Here is a 12,521-nt window from a genome sequence, read left to right as displayed (position 1 = left end):
CTCCTTTTCTACTCTCACGAATGGATAATCATGCATAAGAATCCAATGAGCAATGAGTACTCTCATTTTAGCTTGATCATGTTTTCCTCCAAAATCCATAAAAGGAAGTCCAGATGGACTCTGATCAACATTAGACCCCACTCGTACTGGTTGAAAGTTTAAGGTTTTTTGTTTTCTCATTTCCACTTTTCCACTAGTGCAACGTTTCAAATGTCGACTCATATGTGTGGTCACTCCACTACTAATAACACTCAAATTGATTTTATAATGAACACATTGAGCCTTTTTTGTACCATTATGTGATACTTTTTTTAATTTCAACCACACATGAAACTTTTTTTGTCTTTTTGAAGTATGAGTAGAATCACCTTCATCCTCATTTATGAAAATTTCATCTGGGCCCACTTCTATGACAGAGGGTAGTGACTCTGGTGGAGTTGAGTAACTATTTATAGCCACACTAGAACTAGTGTTAATTATTGATGTCAATTGAGGAGGTGTTGACATTCTTACTTCTACAAAAAACAAAATTACAAATTAAAAACATAACGAAAAGAAAATTATCCAAACAACAAAGATCCTACACATAATTTAAGATACTTATCTATTCTTAGAGGAAGGTACGTGACATTGTGACAATCGGGAATGACCCTTGTCTTTCAATGCAGCGGGGTCTCTTTGAGCCAGTAGCTCTGCACCCAATAGTTTTCAGTCCAATATTTTGATCTTTTTTTTATATATAAATTTAAAAACTTCTAAGATAAGGAAATAAGCACACCAACATTCTCTTCTAATATTCTGATAAAATTCAACCTCAATACCAAGTAATTAATGATAAAAATGAAAAAAAAAAAATCAACACTTACAGAACTCGAAAGTGTGTTCGTCGTTCAGGGATATCTCCAAAAGCCTTTTCCAAGAATGAAGGAGCACTATTGAAATGAAGCAAGAGTTAGAAATTTTGTAGGGTTAGGTCGGCGACGAAAAGAAAAAAGAACATTAAATAAAACTCTTACCTCCCGTCGGACCGTCGCTTTCATCTCGTCAGCGAGGAAGAACTTCGGATGAAGAAATCAAAGAAGAAGGATAAAAATCGATTGTAAAAAAGAGAGATAATTTACATCCGTCTATATCTAACGTACCAATTCAATGAAATATGAACATTTGACAAGGTTTAGGCATCATATATCATCCAATGAGTAAATTTAAGACATTAATGGTTCACACACAAGATCTCAATTTCTAAAAGATAGAAAAGTAACAATCAAATCACTTTTGCTAATACATCAAGCCATATAACATTTTAGAACAGCAGCAAATATAAGTTCAATGAGAATTAAGAAAGAAGGACAAAAACTAACATTTTTATTCATTTTTATAATAAAGAGAAGTTGGATGCAATTAAGAAAGCTCCTGATTCCATTAACTATAATAGAGTATTATTGAACAGAATATGTTATCAACACTCAAAATCATGAAATAAAATTCCATTGCTAAAATATATCAAGTAACAATTTGAATACCATTGTTGTTTATTGTTGAAATGTATGATAAACGTACAAAATTTTATAAGAGGTCTAACACCTAAAAATAAGAGGGCAAAAAAGAAACAAAATCCCAAAACATAAAAATATTTGAAAGTCTAGAATAATAACTTCATTTATGAAAAACAGTGGAATTTGAGCAAAAAAATCATTGATAACCAACTATTTTCCAAACATTATAGCACTTGAGCTTAGTAAGTCATTATGAGATATACAAAAACATAACAAATGACAAGGTGGGGGATTTTTCTCCCCCACCCCTCCTTTCCTTCTTGAATGTCATAACTCAGAATGAAGTTTCCTGGCTCTCAGCCAGCTAGAATGCAATTGATGGCACACTCAAGCAAAAAATTAAAAAAAATGAAAAAATAAATTAAGAGAATAAAATAGGTCAACCTCTAGTAAGAACAGGTGTCACTAAAGCACCATTGAACTATTTGAGATGCAAACAATTGCAAGAAAAAGAGAGTATACAAAAAAGTCATCTAGTGGAGGAACCTATATTACAATACCAACTGCCAGAATTTGAATGCCCCTCACCCACCAAAATCACTTAAAACTAACTTTAACATTAACATTAGGATTGTAATTGTAAAGGAGATTTCCTTGAAACAGTGGAGGTTGTGCAGATGAGACTTGAAATAAGACATGAGAACAAAGAGAATAATTATGACCATCTCTGTTGGAAAATTCATCCCCCAAAGCTCTTTTTCTTTAAGTTATAGAGGAAAAGGAAACATCCTTATACAATCTGTATAAAATGATCTTCCCAGTACGTTGTGACAGTGCATTACCTTCTACCCTTAAATCAAGAGCTCACCGTTTCAAAAAATCAAATAGTATCAACACTCAAAATCATGAAATAAAATTCGACATTCAAAATCATGAAATAAAATTCATACCGACAGTTTTCTTCCAAGGATTTCTTCCCGAGTGTACTTTGAACTATCAGCTGCAAATATCTGCAAAAGAAAAAAAAAAAAACAGATCGTTTATCTTTGCTTAGGCATAACTGCATTCTAATACAGAATATTTCACTTACAGAAACAAAGTGTTTGCCATTTGGATATCCAAAAAGACTTTCCAAGAATGAAGGAGCACTGTTGAGAAACGAAGCGAGAGTTAAAGATTTTTTAGGTCAGGTCGGCGAAAAAAAAAAACAGAAAGATTAAACAAAAATCTTATCTCCTTCCGTTGGACCGTCGATTTCGTCTCGTCGACGATGAAAAACTTTGGATGAAGAAATCGAAGAGGAAGAAGAGAAAGAAATTGTAGAGGAAGAAGAGACAGAAACCGCAAAGGAAGAAATCGAGGAATCGAAGAGGGAGAGGGAGAACGAGGGATTTGAAGACCAAATCCCCCATTTCCCTTGAATACCTGTCGACAGATAGCGATTTCCGCAAGAAATCATGCTGAAACGGCATGGAAATGGCAGAGTGAGGTATGGGTTTCGCAGGCGGCAAGACAAAACGAAGAGAGGTTTCCCAAAAATTTTGAAATCTCCCTATCCCTGAATCGTTTGTTATTTTAACAAGTTGGCTCGTAAACCGACGAGCCGAACCGGGCTCTGCTCGAGCTCGACTTGTTAATGTAAATGAGCCCATGTCTGAGTTCGAGCTCCGCTCGAGCTCGAAGTATAACGTTTCAAACCGAGTCGAACTCGAGCGGCTCATGAGCCGGCTCGGTTTGAAGCCACCCTTAAATGTAGGGCAGTGAAAAAGGAAACAGAAAGGGAAGTATTTTTCTAGGAAAAGTGATATGGAATGTAAAGTACTTTGTTTGTGCAGTATAAAGTACTAATGGAAAATGTGATGTAAAGTACAAATAGATTATTTATTAAATAAAATATTTTAATATATCCAATTGGGAGACGCGTGGGAATTGTACTCGCTCCCCTTACTACTGGTGGGAATATCTAAGTTGTTAATGTTTAGATAATATAATAGTTATTTATTAATTTTTAACTATTTAAGTATTAATCAGTAAACATATTTTAGTAATTTATATTACAACTATTATGTTTTATTTTTATTACCATAAATTCAACATTAATTATAATACACATTTCATTATTATACCTATCATTAATCATTAATTTTTAGCCAATAATTACCATGATTTGATTAATGAATTATTTAGGTGTCTACTATCAACCACTAATTAGTTATTAATTACTTTATAAACTACTTCAGTTACTTACTAGAAATTAAGTATTAATTAACTTTTCATTGTTAATTACTATTAACAATGGTAATGTTAAATTTCTCTGAAACTTCCACGTGGTTAGCTTGAAAATAATACCAATAAATCACACAAGGAAACATCAGAATGTGCGGGAAATAAGGAAAATCATAAGGTATACAAAGAAGGGTGTTTGTTTCGTCTACTAATGTCTGAGAGCTACGGCGACAGAGACCCAACTACTACCATGCCGGAAAATTATTTGAGCGCCAAGGAATGAAAATTTTTTTGAGAGAAATGAGGGAGAAGGAGAGTAAACAACAAGCACGGAAAAAGACATTGTAGAGAGACTATTAAGCACATAAATCAAACACGGAAATTACACAGGATGGTCAAAAAAGGAGGAAGAAGATGAAATCGAGAGAGGAAGAGGGGGGATGGGGACTAAGAAGTGCCGCAATTACCTCCCAAGCAGTGAAAGACATAGGATGGATATAAAATAGGGTCGTCGGTGTTGGGGACGGCGACAGGAAGAGAATCGAGCACCAGAGACAGGTCGCACAAAGGGCGATTGAAATTGCCAAAAGGTCAGTGGCAAGTGAGATTTTTTTTCTCTAAAACCCTTGTTGAACATAGCCCTCCCGACAGCCGGAGGTCAACCCATCTGAATTCACTTTTCCTTACCCTGGGCACTCTTTTTACCCGGCCTCAGTGAAATTTTGGTTATCAGAAGCGTCTGTGGGGGAAGAGGGATCTGCTCTGCTCAATATTGTCAGCAGTCCAATTGGCAGATTGGGAGAGAGTGAAAAGCTGATCCAACGGATATATCCAAACACAAACCATCGAACTACTCGAGCACTTGGTTCTCCTCGACAGCCATCATAATTTCTCCTCGGCATTAAAGCTTTTCACCGCTGGTAAATCATTGAAACGGTTCTTTCGATACAGCCCGTTAGATACAAGCTCATCTCACTCTTTTTTGAATTATTTTGCTTCCGTAGGCGGATCTCCCCGACATTTCTCTAATTCATGCGGAACAGGGGAGCATCTCGGTTGCTCGTTTCGACCGAGTCGGACACTGTAACCATGAGACTAGAGACTTGAGAAAAGGGCTACGGGCTCTTTCCCCTGGTTATAATCCTTCATCCCTGCTGTGGAAATTCTGATGCCGCGACACTGCAACCTGGTACTGGCAAGGAAAATCCTCCAGGCCGTACACCAGATAGGTAGTGGACGACAGCGAGAATTGCACAGAAGAGCACTTGAAAACTGCAGCTATGCCAGTCAGTTAGGAACGGGAAAGACAAAGCAGACTACCCTGCCTTGCTCCAAATTGGGGAAGTTTTCATGAGTCGTAATCTGCTTTCCGCCATCTCTGATCATTTCTTAAACTACATTCCGTCTTTATTTACTTATTTGTGAGGAAAATTCCTACCGTTCAGACGACAATATACACAAGACATTGAAACTCAAAATCGTCTACGTTCTGTAATTCTTTTCAATTCAAAACATTGCTTCGTTCTGTTTTTCCTTCTGAAATCCGAAACATTGTATTTGGCAAGTTATATACAGACTCTAAAAAGATAGAACATTTCTATTTTTACATTTGCTAATACCCAATCCTGCGACAAAGCGCAACCATTTGAGCCTTAATGAAATTCTAAACAAACCCATTTACCAGACGAGACGAAGAAATTCCTTGCTCCTCGTGGCAGATGCTTACCGGTAGACATGAACTGAGAAAGATCCCTGGTTACTACGTCAGCGGAACCATGGTTGCATATCAAAAAGCTAAGATAATTCTGATGAAGGAGCGGTGAGTAGAGACCCAAAACTCCACAAAAAGAAAAATGGAGCAGAGAGGCGTTCGGTAGATTAATTTGAAATTAAGTAAAACAGAACTGCCGGTTATCGCCAAGCTGAGATAGAGAGAACAGGGTTTTCGTCCCAGGCCAGAGAAAGAAAGCCGGGCGGGGACTCGATCAATGAATAGAGTGGACTGTAATTCCAGAGAAGGATTTTGGCCTGACTAACGGCATAATGGCTGAGCGAAACCGATTCGTATCCACATCCTTCCATCAGAGACTTCCATTGCGACTTCTCCTGCAACCTCTCGCGCCTCTTGGCACCTTCTTCCGGACCCACGACGCCCATAATGCGCCTCCCCAACAGGAGCCTCTCAACTTGGATCCGCTCGGTGGAATCCCTCGCCATGGTTGGCTCCAGGGATTCGAACACTGACGAGTAATACCTCAACGCGTTCTTGAAGCGGTCGACGAAACCCAATCGGTTCAAACTCGCTTCGTACTCGCCCAGAGTCACCACTCTGGGATTCAGAGATTTCGCCAAACGGAGCACCGTCTCCACCGCCTCTGAGGTCTCGGATATTAGGTTGTACAACTGAAGCATGAAATTGACTGCAAGAACTTCTTCCGAATCGACTCGGAAACAGGATTCGTCCAGCTCCTGAATAGGAGTCAGGATTGGAATGAACTCGAAATCGAGATTGAGCAATTTAGCAAAATCACGAAGGCGAGCTCCCGTTGCCTTCAAAGAAAGAGAGGGAGAGGGACCCAGAGCCGGAGCAGGAATGCCGGAGATACGGATCTTAGCAGGCTTTCCAGTAGATCGAGTAGCAAGAGCTTGCAAAAGCGCGGCCCACTGAACACCCTGAACAATCCCGAAATCGACTATGTGTATCCGGCCAACCGTCTCTGTTGCTTCAAGAATGGCTTGGTTTGCAGTGAGATGCGCGAATTTGGAGTAGGGGCAGGCGTCGTTGAGGGCCTTATAGGAGAGAGTAAAATCTTCCGGGGACGATTCGAAGCAAAGAGGGGTCTTTCCGAGGCGGTTGTAAAGGGCTTCAGCGAAGTAAAAAGCAACACGCTCCTTCGGATCCCCACGGTCGGAGGTGGACTCTCGCACGCGGATAAGTGTCTTGGCCGCCCGATCCCTGTCGGAATCGGCAATTCGGGCACAGTCGAGGAGGGAATTGAGGAGAGGGGAGTCATGTGAGGAGGCCTCCGGCGAAGGGTCTTCCCTCAGTGTGTCCGTCGGAGGAAGCGGAGGAGGCGAATTCTCCGGCTGCGGGGGCTGACCCCACGTAACCGTAGGCGGAGGAGGACCAGGGGCGGTAGTACTCTGGTGGATGGGGGCGTTGGTGCTGGGCTGGGTACGAGGGGTGAAGGCGGCGAGGGGGTTGAGATCGGTAGGGGGGTTTGGAAGTCGAGCAGAAGAGGAAACAAAGGGATCAACGAGAATGGAAGAGAAGTCGCAGCAGCTGTCAGTGGACTCACCCATCAGACTCTCCATCCACTCGTCCGAATCGAAAGCGGCAGCGGTGCCGGTGCCAGGCGTTCCCAAATCGGAGAGAGGGAAGCCGGCGGGGACGTGGTCGAGGTGGGGGAAGAGCGAAACCGCAGTATCGGGGGCCCCAGCAGCCGGGCCACCAAGGTGAAAGGCATCGGCGAAGCCCTGAGCGGCGGTCCCAAATCCAAAGCGATCGTCGGAGGGACGGGCGGAAAAGGCAGGGTTGGAGTGAGTGGGAGCCCAAGGGGCGGGAGCAAAGGCGCCGTTAAGTCCAACACCGGCGGCGAGCTGCTGCTGCTGCTGTTGCTGTTGCTGCTGCTGCTGCTGTTGGATCACCTGTTGAGCGATCGCCATGAGATTGCCGCTATCCGCACACATGAAGGCCATACTCCCTCCCCTCGGAGTATTTTCTTATATATTTCCTGCAAATCTTGCCGGGAGAGACTAGCACCGGTTGGTTGAGAGAGATTCAGCAGAGGCGCTACGGGATTTTGAAGCTCGGAAAGAATGAGGAAAAAGGCCTCAAATGAAAACGATAGTAACGCTCACTCCACACTTTTCATCACTGTATATCTATTTAGCTGATCGCAGTCTGTACTCTGTAGCGAGTATTTCCTCCCACTGGCTCCGCTCCTGTCGAGAGAGACACAGGAAAGAGCCGAGCTTGATGGTGAGAAGAGAAGAGAGAACAAGAAAGCAATCGCCACCACTCAGGCAGGGTGAGTCCCTCTCCTCCTCTCTTCAAATAAAAACTCAAAACTGACGAACTGACGACTCAGTTCTCACAGACGACTCGTGATCACCCGTCGGAAACTCGGCTCCCACCTCGGATTAAAAAAAAAAGTAGCATCATTAGTGATGAAATAGAATGTGGACCCACGCCATGGGCCCGAAAGGAGAAAATGGAAATATTAGAAAAAAGCTAGGGTAACCAAAAGGGACACGCAATGCGGTAAAGTGGCTAACTAGTGGAGGCCCACCGTCTATTTCTAGATTTTGAAAACAGGCCTAGGTCAGTTACGCGGTGGGCCGAAGTGGCGTGGCAGTGCCCACAAGTCGCAGGGTTGCAGCTAAGGGCGGGACCCATGGGACATCACATCCGAGCCACGTCCGTATACGGCGCCTTTTTTATGTCATCGGCAGTGGCCCCTCTTTCGAGTTTGATCCAACGGTTTGGAGAAGAACCCGGCAGGGCCACCATTCAGCTTTTTAACGGCGGTCAAAAAGTTAGAGAAAAAAGCGGAGAAGATATTTAATTTTTTTTAAAAAAAAAAAAAAAAACGTAAATGAGAAGACCATAGTGGTGGGCCCTGCCAGGTCAGGTCGACCACTTTCACTCTTCGGAGCAGGAAAAAAGGAGGGAAAAGCAAATGAATGGATATGAATCCAAGCGCTTTTCGGCAAGATAAAAAGCCAAGAGAGAGAGACTCGTCTCTAAGCTTGGAATGGATCTTTAGTTTTCTCAATCTCGCTTAGCCCGTCGACGACTGATTCTGAACGATATATGCTTTTGGCTGAATTAAGATTTGTTTGGGATTTTATTAGACTACTTCTGTGTCATTCTCTTTTTTATTTGTGGCTCCAGAAATCTACAAGAAGCAGATTGAGGGAGTCGTGAACTTTTTGACTTCTCTCAGTGTAGAGTGCACGACTGTAATGGGGTGTGACGCAATCTCTTACGGTTGAAGCTCCAAAACTCCTAAAGTCCCTTCAAGCTCAGAATCATTTTCTTGCAGTAATTAATTAACATGGATGATTATTCAAAACGAGGGAAGACGACGATGCGTAATTCTTCAGAATTCAGCTCTGTTAAGTCCGTTTTTTAGTCGCAAAGAGCTGCAAATTGGTGACATGTTAAATCGAAACAGGGATTGCTACAGGAGCTGCTATTGTTTCTTTCCGTCCTTCCTTCTACTCAAATAAATGAGAAGGAAAATCGCACTTCCTTATCAGTAGCAGCCTCTGCTATTAAAAATGTGTTCTCGGATTGCAATGTATGTCACATCAGAAGACCGAGGAAGATGGTCTTCGTCCTCCACCCACCTGCGACTGCAATTTCCACTCTCCGTCTCCACTAATGAAAGTCCTGTGGATGGACGGCTCACTTCCACCGGCGATGGTTGGAGATGGCCTTCAAGAACTGGACGTGCCGTGCCCATGTGTGCATGACCAGCTAGCGCGGCAATAAAGAAAGTAGAAAGTGATAAGAAAAAAAAGCAATCATTTCTTCTTCTTCTTCTTCAAACTGGAAAGCTCTCGATCACCTCACTCCCATTTACGACCCCAGTTTGCAGCAGCAGGAGTTGACAGTGGTCCCGTCCTTGTCTCAAAGTTAATCTCCACTGTCCGCTTCATTGGTGCCATGAAGGGGGATCGCTTTCATTTCCGAATGCGACTTCCACTTTCCATCCCATTTATTGGTTAATTTGTCAGCCATTATATAATGATAAGTACAATCAATGGAATTAGTGGTCCAACATGAATGATCTCTGGCGCCCTGCAAGTTCTTGGATCAAGAGATTAAGCTTCAGGCTGGTGGAATGTGAATTGTTGAATTTAAAGATTGATGGACGCGAAGTTTCGATTAGTTTAATAAAATCTCTCCCGAATCGGAGAAGACTCCTGTGAATTTCTCAGTCCTGTGACTGTAAAATGTACGATGCAGTAGACAGGGATCAGTACCGGATGTAAAATGTAAAATGGTGATCAGTACTCAGACACGGTAGGGGGGAGATGGAGCTTTCAGAATCAGTACCGGATTCAAGACTCTTAAGGTTGAAAGAAATGATGGGATTGCTGACGGGAGGGACGAGGAGCAAGTGTTCTTCTTCGGAGATGGAATCTTCAACGAGGCCATCATTGTTAGGAAGAGAAGCTGATCTTTTGGAGCAGTCCAACGGGGCCAATTGGCCAAAGAAAGAAAGAAAGAAAGAAAACCTCTTCAGGTCTCTGAGGAGAAAAGGCCAGAAGACAAGGGAGGCCTTGGGTATTATGTCTTAGTCATAAAGACAATCAAGGTGTGGAAGGATTGATCGGATCACAAATCAAATGGATTCCAGCCTGCCTCTTCTCTTCCATTACCACCAAGAGCTTAAAGAGGAGAGAGAAATTTCTGCTGTTTCCGGTGTAACATCTGACGCACTTCAGTCATGGATGTCGGCAAGAAAATGAAAGAATTTTTAAAAAAAAAGCTAGCAGGAGAAGCAAATGAGGCTAAATCTTTCTGTGATCATTTCTATGTAAACACTAGATTTGGTCTCCCCTTTTAAAGTAGTGGAAAAGTAAGGAAGGTTTGAAGACGAAAGGCGCAACAAGGGAAAGAAAGAGCTTCTAATTCCAAGCCTGTACTGAATTTGGAAGACGATGAGTTGTCACCAAGCAGCAGTAACGAATATATCATCGTCTTACTTGCAATTTAGATTACGAGTGATCTTAAACCGAGCAGGTAAGAGTTACTCCAAATAATGAAAATGGCTATCCAAACTGAGGATGATTACATCCTCATTTTCTTCTTAATGAATCCCCTGCCATTAAAGAGGAAACAAAAAGAAAGAGGTAGGCAAGACTCCACGGAAAAAAATAAAAATGACTGTGGATATTATGAGGCTGTAGACAATAAGAGAAGATGGTGAGAGGAGAGGGACCGCCACTGTGCTCCTCCTGAATCATTCATCATTCCTTTGCCTCGCCTCAACAGAGGATGTGATTTGCAGGAAGCTAACTGCGATCACCCATATCCATCTTCACACAAACCCGTTACATTAGGGAATTGGTTTAAATTCTCAAACCCACGAAAGGTTTTAATGGAGATGGATTTCAAGCGAGGCACACTTTCCCTCTCTCCCCTTAAGCAACATATCCCGGAGGTTGCACCATATAAACCCTCCCCTCTAAATCACCATATAGAAAAATATTTTTAATGTCCAATTGAAACAGTGGGCACCGAAAATTAAATTATGAACCAAGATGAGTTGAGCAACTGGAGAAAATATTTCAAACACACCAACACCAAAGATTTGTTGAATTTTTGAAAAAAAAAAAAATTCACTGAATTGATGTAATTTGAATGCAACGGACCTCTATTTATAATAAAGAAAATAAGTAAAATTCAATTACAATTGAACTACCATTGTCCCGATTACAACCAAAGTTTAACACTAAAAGATAAGTCCTAGAACAATTGAACAACCGAACATAAATAAAAAACTAATATAACTACAACACATTTAACTGAGACAATTCTGTGAGACCTCTGCTTGTGAGACTCTTGTAAGACTCCACCATAATAGTTTTGGCTTTATGAGACTTCTTGTTGTGAGAGTCATGTAAAACTCATTCATACATGTTCTTCATCACTCCCCCTCAAGCTGGAGTTTGTAACTTCAACTTGCAAGGAAAAAAAAATTTGGTCTTTAATCTTATTTTGCTAAAAAAATTCTTCATTGATGCAAAATTCTTCATCTTTAGTTTTTCTCCTTTCTTGAATATTTTGGTCACATAAAAATTACTACAATATATGGAATAAAATATCTCTTTCTTATACCTTTTCTTCTTCTCCCCCTCAAGTTGGGGATAAAAATGACATCGAGACCCATCGTGGACAAAACACAATATGGAAGAAAAAAATCACTCCTAACTGTACGACAAAACTCCAAATATCAGTCAAAATGGTCATAGTCTAAAACATACTTTGCTCAATTTTAAAGGCAAAAAAATGGCCAAACTTAGGGCACAACAAAGAGACTAGTCACTATTAAGAATAGCTCAAACAAAAATCATATCTTGGGTGAAGAATAAAAAACTTGACTCTAGTTGGATGTTGGGCACACTCCTATATTTTTTAGGTAGTGGGTCTAGGGATTACTCTGAAGTGATGAAAACACAAGATGATAAACTGTAGAAATACTAGAGGAAAATAACTTTAACCAAAAAGAGGCCATTATGCAACACTCATACTTCCAAACTAATCTAGAATGTGACATTTAAAAAAAAAAAAATTATGCGATAATATAACGGTAGAACTTAATAAATTTGACAACAGCTAACTTTTTTTGGGGGGGTGACCACAATTTTTGGGAGTTGACTATGTAGAAAATACACAACCAAGTAACAAAAATGTAAAACTTAAACAACATCAAAACAGGATATTACATACCTTGAACGAGTACATCATGTAGCGATTAAATTTGACCAAAACTCTCTAATTAGAAGAGAAATTTGACCAAAAAAAAACTAGGTTTCTAGAAGAAAAGAAAACTCAATTCACAACAATGCATGGAGAGATAACAAGAGAGAAAATAGGAAAAAGAGAAATTTTTGGCTGATCTGACCTTTGGCACTTCTAATACCCATATCTCTCAAAATATAACTTAGAATCACAAAAGATTATTTCTCAAGAAACTAGACTCAAATAAATTTAATTTGATACCTAATTTGACATAAAAAACTTTGTTCTTGAATTTATTATGACCACTTGATTTGCTTTGT

At 40.9% G+C, this 12,521-nt stretch overlaps 1 protein-coding gene across 1 annotated transcript; it reads right to left on the bottom strand.

The window, feature by feature from the left end:
* Window positions 1-5,576: 5,576 nt before the first annotated feature.
* On the bottom strand, window positions 5,577-7,779 carry LOC137953570 (SCARECROW-LIKE protein 7-like). Its single transcript, XM_068801001.1, has one exon. The coding sequence runs from the start codon at window positions 7,419-7,421 to the stop codon at window positions 5,634-5,636; it is 1,788 nt and encodes a 595-aa protein (XP_068657102.1). The 5' UTR covers window positions 7,422-7,779; the 3' UTR covers window positions 5,577-5,633.
* Window positions 7,780-12,521: the final 4,742 nt, after the last annotated feature.

This window comes from Aristolochia californica, unplaced genomic scaffold (genome assembly GCF_029961685.1).
Source record: "Aristolochia californica isolate CCGP_79_NKW_82.1479 unplaced genomic scaffold, dmAriCali1.0.hap1 SCAF_16, whole genome shotgun sequence".
NCBI lineage: Eukaryota > Viridiplantae > Streptophyta > Magnoliopsida > Piperales > Aristolochiaceae > Aristolochia > Aristolochia californica.
This window is presented reverse-complemented; position numbering and strand designations above follow the sequence as displayed.

Coding starts and splice junctions, on each gene's coding strand:
- LOC137953570 (XM_068801001.1), bottom strand. CDS start 7,421: ATGGCCTTCATGTGTGCGGATAGCGGCAATCTCATGGCGATCGCTCAA.